General features: G+C 43.5%; 1 protein-coding gene across 1 annotated transcript in view; it reads left to right on the top strand.

Moving 5' to 3' along the window:
- The first annotated feature begins 228 nt into the window (after positions 1 to 228).
- The window catches only part of PLCB1 (phospholipase C beta 1), a 723,078-nt gene continuing 706,635 nt past the window's right edge, over positions 229 to 16,671 (top strand). Inside the window, exon 1 of the mRNA XM_012804065.2 lies at positions 229 to 716. Within this exon, the coding sequence (XP_012659519.1) occupies positions 618 to 716 (99 nt within the window). The 5' untranslated portion in view covers positions 229 to 617. The remainder of the gene's footprint in view (positions 717 to 16,671) is intronic.

The raw sequence follows: 16,671 nt of genomic DNA, 5'->3' as shown, positions 1-16,671 counted from the left end.
CTGGCACCCCTGCAACCGGGGCACCGGGCATGCTCAGAGGGCTCGCGGGAGGCAGGCGTTGGCTGCAGTGGGGCGCAGGAGCCAGGAGGTGCCGCTGCGTCCCCGCTTCCTGGAACCTGACCCAGCGCGCAAAGTTGGGCAGGCAGCCGCGGGGGAAGGAAGGACCGAGCGAGCGAGGGTGGCGAGGAAGGGGGGAGGAGGGAGGAGGGGAAGGAGCGGGGCGGGGGGTGCGCGCCGGGCGTGTGTCACTCGCTCTCTCCCTCTGTGTATAGAGGATGTGCTGAATGGTGCGCTTTGAGGCGGCGGCGGAGGAGGAGCAGGATCCGGCGGCAGCTGGCAGCCTAGGCTCCCGGCGCGGCTTCGCTTCGCCTTCCGAGGCTCCTCGCCCGCCGCGGGCTCCCGACCCCGAGTCCCGCCCGGGGCATGGCCCGGCTCTGCGCCCCGGAGCGCCCCGCCTGCTGAGCGCCGGTGGGAGGTGTGGAGGCCGGGAGGCCGGGGAGGTCGGCGAGGGGACAGAGGCGAGCGCCTGCGGAGCAGAGAAAGGAGCCCGCGCCCTGCGCCCCGCGCCCGGTCCCTGCTGCACTCGCCCGGGCCGCCCGGAGCCCCGATGAGCCCAGATGGCCGGGGCTCAACCCGGAGTGCACGCCTTGCAACTCAAGCCCGTGTGCGTGTCCGACAACCTCAAGAAGGGCACCAAATTCGTCAAGTGGGATGATGTAAGTATTGGGGCGGCCCGGCTCGGGGCGCTGGCCCGGGCACCCGGCGGGGCGGGCGGCGTGGGGGTGGGGCGAGGGGCGCGTTATGCAATGGGCGCCCCGGGAGCGGGCAGGACAGCCCGGGGGCGCACAGGTTGGCATATGCCAAGGCAGATGGCCAAGGGCAGGAGCTTTGCGCGCGCTCCTGTATCCTGGAGGTTTACTAGTTGACATCCTTTCTGAGTCTGTCAAGCGCCCCCTGAGGGTCTTAAATGTTTTGCAGGAGGTCAGGCTTTACCTGGTGATGGGTCCCGGGAGTTTGGAAAGTGGGGAATGTGAAGTTGGGACCAGCTGGAAAGCGCCAGGTGCGAACCAGACGCGCCCTTTCTCCGCCCGCAGACGCACCCCCAGCCCGGTTACTTGATTTTTTGCCCCCTTTCATGAAGGAACTGGCCTCGAAGACCAAAACTGTTTAGTGATTGCTAACCCTTCTAGCGCTTTTGTGGGAGCCCACGTGACAGAGGGCACAGCAGTCCAGCCGACAGGTGGTCGTTGATACCAAACTTCAGTGCCTGTCTCCTGAGTGAGGGGCCCTGAGAAGGCTTGGGGAGGGGAAGACACCGAGGAGGGTTAAGGAGCAGAAGAGGAAGCCTGGAGGGGTCTAGAGGGCTGGAAGGGCCTGCATGCAAACAGGGAGGGCTAGGTTTTGAAAAGAGAGCTGACTGGAGTCTTTGGCTTGAAATGGACGCAGGACATTCTCTCAAGATCCACCTTCACCTTTCGCGAGTTAGGTCAGAGACTAGCCCAGGACCAGGGGCTCCAGTGCTTCAGCGGCTTGTCTAGACCCTAGGACTTCAAATGACTTCGCCCTCCCTCCATGCCAGTTGCCTTCAAAACACTTAATATTAGTAATCGTCCTGAAAAATTTGACTCTTTGGTTGGAGAACATTATGGTATCAATTTTATGTACTGGGTGTCATTCAAGAGGTTTGATGAGAACAGCCGCTGAAATCACCCCGAGCTGCCAGGCTCTAAGGAAATTTAGGTCCAAAGGACTAATACATCTCTTAATCATGAGGAATTATAGGAGAAAGAGGCGGTTTTCTTGCTGAAAAGATTTTCCACCTAGTAAATTATAGCCTGTTATCCTCCAGGGTATTTTTCTTTAATCTTCTTAAGCCATTTTCCAGTGTCTGAAAACAATTTAAATATTCCAGGTAGCGAATCCAATTACTTAGCTGAGTGCGTCTGTGTCTATATTTTGTCCAGCTGGAAGTTGGAGTATGAGCTACAGCTTCCTTGAAAGCAAGTGCCAGTTATTAAGTGCTGTAGGCAAGGATATTAGCACGCATCTTTTTTACCACGGACTTCAGACTTTTTTTCTTTTAGTCCTGGTCTAATTGGACCGGATGTTTTTGTAAATGGAATAGAATTGAAACAGCAAATTCAGGCACAAATGAAATGCTTTGTCTCAAAGGGAGAAACAAGACAATAATAATTCGACAACCAATATACTGCCCATCTCGAGATCCTTGACTAGAGAGTTACTGTGATGGTAAATTGCCCAAGAAAGAGAGGGAAGGACAGAGGGAAAAGAGAGAGAGAGACTTCGCAGAATAGAAAAGGGAGTTTCAGCATAAGCTCTGGATTCCTGAACAGTGATGATTTTAAATCATGTTTTAAACAATTCTCCATACTTTCTTATTTGGGAGAAATTAGCCAGTGCCACTTTGAGAATGAAGGTCTTCCATGAAACACATTTTGATATATCCAGGCAGATGATTTTTATTATCTGCATTTATGTAATAAATATTTCTTGCTCACTTATTGGTACCAGCCCTAGACTAGAAGAAAGTAGACAAAATGCTGTAACGGACCTTACAAGCTAAGTGGAGGAGACAAAAATGATCACAAACCCTGATGAGTGGTGCTTTGAGTATAATGGAGGGGCCAGGCTCTTCTCGGCCTTTTGACTAAGATCAGGTATGAGAATGGAGAAGTCACTAGTCAAACACCAGCCGAAGAGGAAGATGAAAAGAACTCGCTGTGAGCAGTGCAGCCAGCTGCGAGTTTCTGAAGAAGCCCAATGGGAAGGATGTAGGGCGAACCTTAAGGAGAAGGCCAGTAGAATCCTTAAAAAAGAAAACCTAGACTGTACCCAGGGGTCAGGTTATCTGGCATATGATGAACTGTCCCACAAGTTCTTTGGCTGTCTCGGTCTCCATGGTGATCCGTGGACTAGGAGGGAACCCGCATTTCTCAGAGTTGCCTTTATCCTCCTGAGGCATCACTCCCTTACTCTTCCATATGTACCATCCAGAATCAAGCAGTTATCTGCCTATTGATACAAGAACTAGATCTTGAGTCAAAGGCCTGAGTTTACCTGTGAGGTCTCTTACCATAAGCTCTGTGACTTTAGGTGAATCACTTAGCCTCTCTGAAACTGTGCTGCTTCTGGTGCAAAACTGCATTCCCTGTTTCAGCTAGTAGTTTGGAGGAGCCAGTAGGATAAAGCAGCACTTCTCACAGCTGAGTGTGTATCAGAGCCGTCTGGAGGGCTTGGTAACCCTCGGATTGCTGGGTCCCACCCTCTCGTTCTGATTAGGAAGGTCTGGGGTGGGGCTTGCTTATCTGCATTTATTATATAACCTGGGTGATGTTTCTGCTGCTGGTTTGGGGAAACCACACTGTGAAAACCACTGGGATATGACATAAAAAGGAACTTGGAAGGTATCACAGAGAGCACAATCTCCTTGGCCTATCTACATTTTCCCTGGTTTGTGAGTTTAGTTTTATCTCCCTGTTTGCATTTTGAGGAATTTCATCTGATTTTTTTTTACCTTACCACCTAGGAGATAGAAAGCCCTGAATGTCATAATCATGGACAATCATTTTAGATCTTCTAGAATGTTTTAAGAAATAGCCCTGATAGCCAAATTGGCTTAACTCACATTCACACATTTCTTTTGAATTGTTTTTACGCAATGAAAAAAAACATTTTTTTTTTTAAATTTTCATCTGCTTCTGGTGGGATTGCTAAAAAGGGAAAGAAAAGAAAGATGTTTGAGAGGCCGCCCACTCCGACTTTGTCTCTGAGCAGGGGAGGCTGCTGTGTCTTTCCACTTGGCACTTACTTGCTTTGGAAAACCCTTGCTGCCCCTACCCTCGGGTGCACCCCCATCAGCTTGTCTAGAAAAGTGAATGCTATAAACAACCGAAAAATCTCTCAAATCTCTGATCTCACTTAAAAACTGTAGAACCTGCTTTCTTGAGGGACAAACCCATAAAACATCCTTTCTATCCCTTTAATAAATAACAGGGTATTAGAAAATGATCCTAGGGCTACTTAATATCATGAAGAGATCATCTCTTATGCTTTAAACAATAAGGCACCATAATCACCGATCTTGTTGTTCTGACCACCGTATGGAATGGAAGATGTCGCCTAGAGGGTTGCAGTGCCATGCATAGGTTTTTGGCCACCTACCAGAGTCACAGTGAGGCTAGGAATGCTCTAAGGGTAGTAGCCAAAAGCTTTGATGTAGGCACTGACCTATCACAGGGGGCAGCAGGTGGGTAATAGAGCAGGACCCTCTGGTACTAGGGCCAGCTCTAACCCTTTTGGTACTAATCATGGGGAAGTTTGGGAGTTTCCCCAGGGTCTGTAAGTGTAGGGGGTGGGGGTTGGAATATTTCAATGTTTTTGAACATCAATGCTGAAATGGTCCCCTAGAACTTGGCAAAGAGATAAAGGACTGACCGAGTCTGGGTACCTCTTTTATTAATGATATTAAAAACGCCACTTTATATCCTTGCTTTCTTGTGCGTTTAGGTGGGTGTTTTGGGAGAATTCTGGTGAGGTAGGTGGTAAAAGGAGTTACTTTCTCCGTCTAAGCTAGGGAGCTTGGGAGATTGTGAGACTGGCCCCTGTCCCTTCTGGGCCTTGTTCTATATTGGACAGGACATGGAGGGGAAGAGGAAAAACTAAAAACTATACAACAGGCCCCCCAACCCCCGAGTCACCCCATTTTCCATGCCCAAGAACTCTATCCCTTGGGGGATAGAAGGGTTCCAGGGAATGGAAGAGTTTTCTTTTCTTTTTTTTTATTTTTGTTCTTTCTTTTTTCTACTCTTACCTTCAAAATTCAGATCTTACTGTGACAAGTTGTTTAGTATATCCCATCTCAGTTTCCTCAACTATAATGTAGAAATTCTTTACCTCACAGAACAGCTGCTACGGTTACATGAACTAATGCATATGCATTTTTTGTAATAGTGCCTGACACGTAAGGGACCCTCGATTACACATCTCTAACAAGTCACTGTCCCCCAGGGGGACAGGAATTGTATCAAGGTGCTCTGTGTGCTCCTTTATTCTACACGTGGAAAATCCAGATCTTACTTATATTCCTTTTAATGTTTGTGTTGATTTTATAATTTGGAGAGGAGGGAAGAACAGCTTTTTTACCCCTTTTAAAATTTTTAGGTCTTCCAGAGCAAATGAATCCCCATAATTCCAAGAAGGCCCCACTTTTCTTTTCTTTTTCTTTCTTTTTTTTAGTGACAGAGCCTCACTATGTCACCTGGGTAGAGTGCTGTGGCGTCACAGCTCACAGCAACCTCAAACTCTTGGGCTTGAGTGATTCTCTTGCCTCAGCCTCCCAAGTAACTGGGACTAGAGGTGCCCACCAAGAAGCCTGGCTATTTTTTGGCTGTAGTTGTCATCATTGTTGTTTGGCAGGCCCGGGCTGGATTTGAACCTGCCAGCTCCAGTGCATTTAGCTGAGCTTTTCTAAAGCAAGTCCATTTACAAATCATCTCAAAGTTTTATTTCTACTTTACTTCTCTCTCTCTCTCTCTATACATATATATATACACAAATGTGTACACATCTGTATGTTTATATACACACACACATAGTCTCACATTGTACATCCTGTCTTTCAAGCACAATGTAACATTTGAAAGTCATACTTGCTAAGCTGTGTGGTTTGACAGGAAATCTGAGGAGGCTCAGAGATTTGAATTTGCATTAATGTCCTCTGTATTTGAAACAAGTAACTCCCCTCCTTACCACTGTCCCCAGCCCAGAATATCCCCACAGTGAAAACAGGTAACGAAAAAAAATTAGTAAATTGCACATTTCCCAGAATCCTACATGAAAACTCACTTGGTTACAACTTTTGCATTTTGTGGAATCTGCAATTAGTTTCCAAAAGGATGACAAGAAAATAATAACAAGATGACACTTTTTGTTGTTGTTGAGAAAAAGTCTCACTCTGCCACCCTGGTTAGAGGGCTATGGCATCATAGCTCACAGCAAACTCAAAATCTTGGGCTTAAGTGATTCTCTAACCTCAGCCTCCTGAGTAGCTGGGACTACAAGGCCCACACCACAATGCCTGGTTAGTTTTCCTGTTTTTAGTAGAGATTGTGTGTGTGTGTGTGTGGGGGGGGGTGTCTCCCTCTTGCTCACCTGGTCTTGAATTCTGGAAATCAAGGGACCTACCTGCTTCAGCTTCCCAGAGAGCTAGGGTTACAGCCTTGAGCCACTGTGCCTGGCCTACAAGATGACATTGTTAAGATGAATGAGGGAGCAGAGGTGAAGGTGGGGATGTAACAGAATTCACTGTGGAGAGGGTGTGGGAAGCAGGAAAGAAACAGCCCTGAGCTGGGAGCCATTGGGTATAGTTTGGGGCCCCCACAGAGTACCAGGCGGAGTTTAGACTAGTAGGCTAGCAGGGGCCCTCTCGAGTGCCAGATATTTCCATTTGTCTTGTCCAAAGAGCTTTGGGAATTTCTCATTGACAGTCAGCAGTTACTATAATCTAAGTGTAAGAATGTAACTTTTTCCAGGTGAGTCAATACAGCTATTTTAAGGCTTTTCTTTATTGGCGAGTAAATTGCATATTGCAAAATACACAAACCACATCCCCACCTGGATTGATTGTCACAGAGTGAGTACTCCCTTGTCAACAGCCCCAGATCAAACAATGGCTTTGCTGGCCCAGGAGTCCTCAGCACTCTCTTCCTATTCCTGCACCTCTTTCCAAGGGTAACTCTGGTCCTGATTTTAACTTCATGGATGCGTCTGGCTTGTTTTTAACCTAATAAAACTTTTTTTTTTTTAGTTTGCATGAAAACTAAACAAAATGTCTTCAGCCTAAAGCACACTTTTATTACAGCTGAACTGACCCTCTAGAGCAGTGATTTTCAGGTAGGGCGCCACAGTACACTGGTGTGCCGTGAGAGGATCTTAGGTATGCTGTGAAAAATTTTAAAGCTTATGTATTAAATTATTTTCTAAAGAAGTTGCAAGCACAGTAAGTATATTGTTCTTTTTACCATTTTCCTTTTTTATTTTTGATGAGCATAATTTCAGCGTGCCATGGTAGTTTAACTGTAGGTTCAAGTGTGCTGTGAGATAAAAAAGGTTGAAAGACACTGCTGTAACTAATACCAACAAAACTTCTGGGCCTTGATTAGGTCCTTATCTGTCCCAAAGTGAAATCTGGCAAGTGTAGCAGGTATAATAAATGCCCCCAGGAAGGAAACAGTTAAACAAAGTGCTAGTAATTTAGGGAGAAATGTAATGCCCACAGGCTGTTATTGACATAGCAAAGCGGACAGGTATAGTGTTATTGCTAGAATATATTTTTTTCTCAGGGGTTTTTCTGTCTTATCTTGCCTGACATTGATATTTCCTGCCTATGGTACATTAGGATAATTTGCTCAGGCTATTAGCTTCCCTTGAAAGTTCAGCCTATCAATGAATAGCTTCAAATTATATTTACCTGCAATGATATTTAAATGGGACAGGAACGTTTTGCTTTTTCTTGTTGAACTTGGTAACCCATAGCTAAATGTTTCCTTATCAGAATTGTTTCATGTTATCATGAACAAGAAGTACCAGGAGAAAGCAGAATGGGACTGATTGTGAATTGTTGACTAAGACTGTGGGTCTCCGCTTAAATAACCAATCCTTGGTAACTAGAAACGTTAGTGTCCCTGTTACCCAAGCGAATAGGAGGTTCGTGCCACCTCTTAGATGGTATCATAAATCCCAGATGCTGAAATTTCACAATCTACTCCATCTAATCCTTGTTCTGTCTATTCCATGTCCCATCCCCTAATCAAGGCCATGTGCCCCTGTCAGTAGCCAAAAAAACTAGAGGCATCTGTCTGAGGTCATTTGCATATGCAACCCTAAAAAGCAGCCAACAATTTTTGTAAAAATTTACGAAGAGTAAAAATTAAAGTTATTAGTCTCTGTGAGTCTTTTTGGTTCCCCTCTGATATCTTTAAGGTCTAATATTTGATTTATTTGCTTTACTATGTCTTAACTAAGTTTTGGAACTTTTTCACATAATTTTATTGTGTAAAAAGTGTTCAGATGTATATATTAATAATTCACTAAGGCTATGTTATCAGGAAACTAACTTATTATGAATTGGGAAACTTATGATTAGGAAAACCTAGGTATTTAGTATTAAAACAAAATTAACAACATCCTACATCTGTTTTTCATTTCAAGGGCTTTGTTCACAATGTTTGGTTAATATTTTTTTTTTTTAATTGCATTGATGTTTCAGGAGCAAGTTCAGGGAAAATGGGTGACTTAGCAAAGGGAATTCCCGAACTAGTCCTTGTGGCTGTCAATGCACAACCCGGGTACCTGGAAGAACAAAAGACTGTTTGCTATTTTTAAAAAATCCGATTTTCTTTGGAACTTCTCTATGAAATACGTAAAGGAAAGTTAATTTTGATCCATTTTACACAACTAGCCATGTGAGTTCAAACGGCTGGAAAACCTCAGTGCAAACCAGTCATTGGTTTGGCGGATAGAAAAAAAAAAATCCTGATGTTAACCAGGTGCTTCTCAGGTGTGTGTGTTGGATGTGGCTGATTCTCACTCAGCCTTCATTCCAACATCCTTTCACTAGGACTCTTCATTATACAAAGTCTGGACATGGAAAGGTGCATTTCCCCGCCTCCGGTGAGGCTGCTACCCTGGCTGAAACTGAACTTCCACCAATAGGCGCACATCCCTAAGATCCAGAGGGCGGACATGGTGAAGAGACGGCTGACTGCTTCTTCTGGGCCGTTTCTACAGATACCTGAGATGTGAAAACAGGTGGCATCTCCTGTAATAGCACATCCATCACCTCAAGGATTTGTCATTTCTCTCTGTTGTGAATACTCAAGTTCTTCTACCTCTTTGAAATATACAATGATTCATACAGTGTCCTAAAAGTCACCCAGAAAGTCACCATACACAGAGAGAGTCGGAAATAGTAGCTAAATGTACCTTTATTTGCAAAATATTAGTTACAAAATTTGATAAAGAAGTGGCCAACATGTGGAGACTATTTTGTAAAATTTTGTAATGACTATTTTGTACTATTTTGTAAAGAACAGTCCATCTAGCTGCCACTCCCCATTTGCCCTGTGTAGGGCGCCTGTTAGGACGCCTCTAGTTCTCTGCTGTTTCCAAGAAACTGGAGGCCGTGGCCACTCCCTGTTCTCACTTTATGTTTCTTTGTCTTCAGCGAAGCTGACTTGTGTGGGGCCCCTGGAGTTGTTTCTTGATTTCTCACCTTCCAGGATGTGGCGGAGATAGATGATGGCTGGTCTGGAGGGTCAGTGCTGCCGTGCTGTGGGGTCATTCATGGAGACCCAGCCTGCAGCCTGCTTCTCCAACCCTTCCAGGGTCCTGTCACGTGTTTAACCACCTCTATTCAGTCTCTTTATCTTCAAAATTCCCTAGAAGTTTTTGTCTCCTGTACCAAACCCTGCCCAATATGGTCTTTTCTGGCTCTGGGAGTGAAACACCCTGTGAAACTTTCTCCTTCAACACGACAGTTGAGTGAAATGGAGTTTTGCTATAATATTGCCCCTGGAATTCACTATCCAGAATGCGATCTAACATCAGGCACTTATACTTGTTATTTATTTACCTTTACCCCCATTCAATTTTCAAGACGACCTTGGGTGGTAGGAATAAGCATTCTGCTTTTCCATTTTACATAGAAGTAAAGAGAGACTATTTACCTGTGATTTGTCCAGGGACATAAGACTAGTCAGAGCCAGAATCAGAATTTAAAGCTAGGCATTCTGGTTCAATCCAGCGTCTTTTCCAGTCAACAGTGACATCCCCTAATAGGATCTGTATGGTATTGATAACAAAAAACTTTTAACACGAGAGATTCATTGCATTTTCTAAATAATCTTTATGATTTTACTATTCATACAGATGAAGCTTAGATTTCTTATCCTTTTTTGCGGAGTGTCTTCAAAATAGCTGGTTTCATAGTCTATATGCAAAGTGCATTTTTGTCTACAGTGTGTAATATGTGTGCATATGGGAAAACTTCATTGCTGCTTTAAGGTGCAGAAAACGGTGTGTACCTTAGAGTCTTTTTTTTGCAGGATTTTGGCCTGGGCTGGGTTTGAAGCCGCCACCCTCGGCATATGAGGCCAGCGCCCTACTCCTTAGGCCACAGGTGCCGCCCTGCTCTAGAGTCTCTATGGAAATTCGTCATCGATTGGGGAGTGAAGAAGCACGGATATGGAAAGATAGTTATTAGGGAATGATGTGTAAACAAAGGTCTTTTTTTCAGTGCCTAATAAGTGATACTTTGGTTTCTAGCAAGACTTATCACATCTGCTACTCTTCCTTTTTTCTCTTCCCTAAAGACTTGCAAATGTTGTCTTTTTCTGGACTCCTATTAAGTCTGGTCTAATAGCTTATCACGGAAATCGTGGATAATGGAAGACTGGGCAGAACAGTAGGCACAAAGGAAGTATACAGGGCGAGCCCTCTGCTCCTAACAAGATGTATAATGGCTTGAATGCAAAGTGGCATCAATTTGAGAGTCAGATCTAGATTATGTGAGAAGGGAGGTCCCAGGCCTTGCCTATATTACAATCAGAACAGGGCTTCTGGAAGGTAATAGTTTTATATTATCTGATGTCTTTCCCTAGGGGAGAGCATAGGCCTGGCACTGGGGCACGGGTGGGCGCTGGTGCTCCCAGAGTATTTGTGGAATGGAGTGTATCTACCTCGCACTGGGCTCACACACAGCTGTGTGCAGCCTGGAGGCAGAGCTGGAGGGTGGCCGTGCTCCCACCAGACCTTCCTGCCTGCCCTTTGCATCCACGTGTGGCGTTGATGGCAAAGCCCTGCTTTGCGTCTTCCCTTCCATCTGAAATCTCCTGGAGTCCCTCAGGACTCTGTGGCCTTTTTAGATGTGGTTTCTCCACGTGAGTTTTAGAAGGAAAGTGGTGTTTATTGGTAATGCAGAGCTGACTGTCGTCACAGCATGGATTTCATTCACATATCATGTTCTGAAGGTGGCCATGGGTTCCTGTTTTCAGAAGAAGATGCTTATACATACACCCAGGTATTGCAAGAAAAATAACCAATAAAGAAATTCAGAAGCGTAGAGAGTGATAGAACAAAGATGGATCACAGTGAAAACCTTCTATCGCAATTCTGATCCATAGAGAGACAAATGAATGTGTGCACTTCATGCTAAAATGAGAAAAGTCACAAGTAAAAGACATGGTGCTAAAATCTGACTTAGAATAAAACTTCCACCTACGTTGTCCCCTCTGCACAGAGGCAATGGACGTCACTGGGACGCTATTCTTAACTTCCTCCCTTCCCCGCTCCTGGTTTGATGTACTTGCATTCTTCCAGCTGCCCTTCTGCTCCTGGGAAAAGCACCTTGGCATTTATTTTCTGGAGCTCATCCTCCCTGGCCTCTCTGAATCCTGACTTCAGTACTGTCAGAGACCACCCACTTGTCTTTTGACATTATCTGTGTTAAGTTCCCCCTCTGTTGAAGCTCTTGTAAGGATATGTCAATATGTCTTCACTCATAAAAATCCCAACATAATGCCCCCCAGCCCTCTTTATGCCCTGCATCTGCCCTCGTCCTCTTGGCTCACCAGTGAGTATCCTCTTATACTCATGGCTCCCTGTCTTTGCCTCCCACCCGCTCCTTCTCAGCCCTCCATAACCTTTTTCTGCTTTCACCACTGCTTGGGAAATTCTCTTGCCATGCTATGTGCAGACCCAGACTGGCGTTTTATAGAATCTACCATGTTGGGTTCTATTTCAAAAAAAAGGAAACAAAAAACCAGTATCCTTCAGGTGCAGTATTCTTCCACCCATCTATTCATTCACTCAATATTCCTACTTTAAAAATGTATTGCTACCTCTTCAAATCTAGACCTTGTGTTAGTGTTGTGGATTTGTGGGGCCTGCCCTCATGGCATTTGTGTTCTGCTGGGGAAGACAGATGCTATAATCGTTTCATTGGAACCAGGCTGAGATGCAACAGAAAAGAAAAAAAAAAAGTGCAAGGGAATATGAGGAAGCATGGAAGGTTCCCTGGAAAATTCTTTTATTTTAGACAAAGTCTCATTTTGTTGCCCTGGGCAGAGTGCTGTAGCATCATCATAGCTCACAGCAACCTCAAACTGTTGGGCTCAAGCTATCGTCTTGCCTCAGCCTCCCAAGTAGCTGTGACTGTAGGCACCTGCCAGTACGCCTGCCTAGTTTTTCTGTTATAGTAGAGGCTGGTCTGAAACTCCTGAGCTCAAGCAGTCCACCTGCCTGAGCCTCCCAGAGTGCTAGGATTATAGGCGTGAGCCACCGTACCCAGCTGGTAAATTCTATTTATGCAAAGACATGAGATGTAAGTAGGATTTAGGCCAACATGAGCAGAGGGAGTGTAGGGGCAGAGGAACACCAGGTGTGGGCATTCCAAAGAGGAAAGGAACGTGGGACCTTGAAGGACAGAAATGGAATAAGCAAGTGAAGAGGGAGGCCCGGATAAAGCTCAATGGAGGCAGGGGCCGCAGGGTACAGCTTAGGCCCCTGCAAGAGTTCAGATTTATAAGTCGTCAGGAAACCATTAAAGTTGTGCGTTCAACCCTGACAATACTGACACTTGGGCTCAGTAATTCTTTGTTGTGGGGTCTGGCGTGTGTATTGTGGACATTTAACAGTATCCTTGGGCTCTATGCACTCAATAACAGTAGTGGTCCCTAATGAAGATAACCAGAATTCACCACCAAAGTCCACTGGTGTGTAAAATGTCCCCCAGTTGAGAACCACTACTTAAAATGATATGCTATGCTCTTAATTGATTTTAAAAGTATCAGGCCTCTTCTCTCTCTCTCTGTCTCTCACACACACATAGTCCCTAAGCACAGGGAAAGATGTTCAACACCATTAGTCATCAGGGAAATGCAAATTAAACCCACAATAAGATGCCACTTCATATTGACTGGAGCTTTCTCTTGCTGGAATTATGGGTTTTCTTATCTGATGTCCTCACTGAGCAAGGAGCACCTTGTTTGATCAGGGATATGGGCTTGCTTCCTAACTGAGTATCTGAAGTAGCTTGCATGGTATTTGAAGAACTGTGCTTCCTACTTTCCTTACCTTGTGTTAAAAGGGGATTTTGCTGCTTTTTGGTGAAAGGCGAGAATCTTTTGTGTGTATGTGTGTTAAGACATTTATATCCTACATTTAGAGAGATTCACATGTACCCTTATAGGATGAACCATAGGTGTGATCCCACCAATCACCCTCTCTCCACCCACCCTTCCCCCTCCCCTCCCCTTCCTCTCCCCTCTCCCCATATTTCTGGGCTAAAATTAGGTTGTAGCTTTCCTATGAAAGCTATAAATTATTTTCATAGTAGGGCTGAGTACATTGGATACTTTTTCTTCCATTCTTGGGATACTTTGCTAAGAAGAATATGTTCCAGCTCCATCCATGTAAACATGAAGGATGTAAAGTCTCCATCTTTCTTTATGGCTGCATAGTATTCCATGGTGTACATATACCACAATTGATCCATTCGTGGGTCGATGGGCACTTGGGCTTCTTCTATGACCTAGCAGTTATGAATTGGGCTGCAATGAACATTCTGATACAAATATTTTTATTATAGTGTGATTTTTGGTCTTCTGGATATATACCTAGTAGAGGAATTATAGGATCAAATGGCAGGTCTATTTTTAGTTCTCTAAGTGTTCTCCAGATGTCTTTCCAAAAGGAACATATTAGTTTGCAATCCCACCAGCAGTGTAGAAGTGTTACTTTTTCTCCACAACCACACCAGCATCTGTGATTTTGTGATTTTGTGATATGGGCTAATCTTACTGGTGTTAGATGATATCTCAAAGTAGTTTTGATTTGCATTTCTCTGATTATTAAAGATGGTGAGTATTTTTTCATATGTCTGTAGGCCATGCGCCTGTCTTCTTTAGAGAAGTTTCTCTTCAAGTCCCTTGCCCACCCTGAGAGGGGATCACTTGTTCTCTTCTTGCTAATATGTTTGAGTTCTCTGTGGATTCTGGTTATTAAACCTTTGTCAGAGACATAACCAGCAAATATCTTCTCCCATTCTGAGGGCTGTCTGCTTGCTTTACTTACTGTGCTTTTGGCTATGCAGAAGCTTTTTAATTTGATGAGGTCCCAGTAGTGTAATTTTGATGTTGTTTCAATTGCCTGGGAGTCCTCTTCATAAAATTTTCACCCAGGCTGATTTCTTCAAGTGTTTTCCCTACACTTTCTTCTAGTGTTTTTATAGTTTCATGTCTTAAGTTTAAATCTTTAATCCAGTGAGAGTCTATCTTAGTTAGTGGTGAAAGGTGTGGATCCGGTTTCAGTCTTCTGCAGGTCGTCAGCCAGTTTGCCCAGCACCATTTGTTAAATAGGGAATCTTTTCCCTACTAACTGTTTTTAATTGGCTTGTCAAAGATCAAGTAACGGTAGGTCACTGGATTCATCTCTTGGCTCTCTATTCTGTTCCATACATCTACCTCTCTTTTTTTGTGCCAGTACCATGCTTTTTTGATCACTATCCATTTATAGTATAGTCTAAGGTCTGGTAGTATGATTCCTCCTGCTTTGTTTTTATTTCTGAGTAATATCTTGGCTATTTGAGTTTTTTTCTGATTCCATATAAAATGAAGTATTATTTTTTCAAGATCTTTAAAGTATGACAATGGAACTTTAATAGGGATTGCATTAAAATTATATATTGCTTTGAGTAGTATGGGCATTTTAACTATGTTGATTCTTCCCAGCCATGAGCATGGTATGTTTTTCCATTTGTTAACATTTCAGCTATTTCTTTTCTTAGAGTTTCATAGTTCTCTTTATAAAGGTCTTCCGCGTCCTTGTTAGGTAAACTCCCAGATATTTCATCTTCTTTGGCACTACTGTAAATGGAATAGAGTTCTTGACTGTTTTTTCAGCTTCACTGTTGTTGGTATATATAAAGGCTACAGATTTATGAGTGTTGATTTTGTAACCTGAGACGCTGCTGTATTCCTTGATCACTTCTTAGAGTTTTGTAGTAGAATCCCTGGTATTTTCCAGGTATACAATCATGTCATCTGCGAAGAGTGAAAGTTTAATCTCTTCTGATCCTATATGGATGCCCTTGATCACCTTTTAAAGGCGAGAATCTTAACGGTGCTTCTCTCCACTGTTTTGCTTGCTCTATTCTGGACCTTCATAACCTCCTCTGCTTTTCTTTACTTTGGGAAATTTCGACTGGACAGACCTCTGGAGAAAAACCCTCACTAATTCTGATGCTCCTAGAAGGTTTGCCTCACTGATCTTGATCCAGCACTCTGGAGCCAAGACTCTGTGTTTGAAGGGCATCACACTTGATTTTGACAAGAATTGTCTGACAAAAGAACCAAGATTGCTTTGTGAGAAAGATTTGCCTATGAAAGCGTGTCCACATCAAAGTTTGGAACATTACTGCCTATCAGAAATGTCATGTGAGCCACACAGGATGCATTTACATTTTTCCAGGAGCTACAGTAAAACAAGTAAAAAAAAAAAAAGCAAATGAAATTAATTTTAATAATGTATTTTATTTAACCAGCTACATGAATTTCGACATGTAATTATTATCAAAAATATTATTAGTGAGCAATTTTATATTCTTGTTTTCATTCTTCATCTTTGATGTCGAAGATACACATTTTAGTCTTGGGAAGATGTAGCCCTATTTCAAGTCTCTATAGTGTAGGGATACACAGGCCTTCTCAGTGGGGTCACATCGCCTCTAAGGCAATGAAAAGTTCTTGGAGAACAAAAATATCTTCTTACTCTAATTTTTCTTTTGTATAAGGCACAGATACACATATAGTATATAACAGATATTCAGGATATCTATAATATTAAAATTTTATGGGGGATGATTAGGAATATAGAGATCTCAAAGGGCTCCTTAGTGGACCAATAATGGAAAAATAATGAAAAGCACTGCTATTGAGCATGTTCTTAAAGTTTTAATTTCCAAGGCTGGGATTCCTTGGGCAAGTTAAATTAGCCCGAGCCTTTATCTGTTTATTTGTACAATGGGAATCATTACAATGTTTACCTCTTACGTTATTATTAAAGGAGAAAATCCAAGTGAACCTCCCCACAATGACTGGCTCGGAGCAAGTGTTGAGGATGGATCTGTAATTGTTCTTCTAGGGATTCCAGCATTGGAAGGGCCTAGGGACAACCGGTATCTTTGTCATTTCTCCTCAGTTTCTTTTTTTTTTTTTTATTGAATGGTAACTATGTACATTAATGCACTTCTAGGGTACAGTGTGGAGTTTTCACATGCAATCCGAAATACTTCCATCAAACTGGTCAACACAACCTTCATGTCACTTTCTCAGTTATTGTTTTAAAACATTCACATTTTACTCTTAGAAAGATTCACTTGTACCCCTGTAAGATAAACCTCAGAAGTGATCCCTCCAATCTCCCTCCCTCCATCCATTCCCCCCTCCCTTCTCTCTCCCCCTTCCCCATATTCTTAGGCTATTTGGTTATAGCTTTCATATAAAAGATATAAATTAGTTTCATAATAGGGGTGTGTACATTGGATACTTTTTCCTCCATTCTTGTGATACTTTGCTCAGAAGAACATTCTCCAGC

This window comes from Otolemur garnettii, unplaced genomic scaffold, assembly GCF_000181295.1.
Source record: "Otolemur garnettii isolate 467f Iridium unplaced genomic scaffold, OtoGar3 scaffold00025, whole genome shotgun sequence".
Taxonomy (NCBI): Eukaryota; Metazoa; Chordata; class Mammalia; order Primates; family Galagidae; genus Otolemur; species Otolemur garnettii.
The sequence above is the reverse complement of the archived record's forward strand: the minus strand, read 5'-3'. Positions and strand labels throughout refer to the sequence as shown.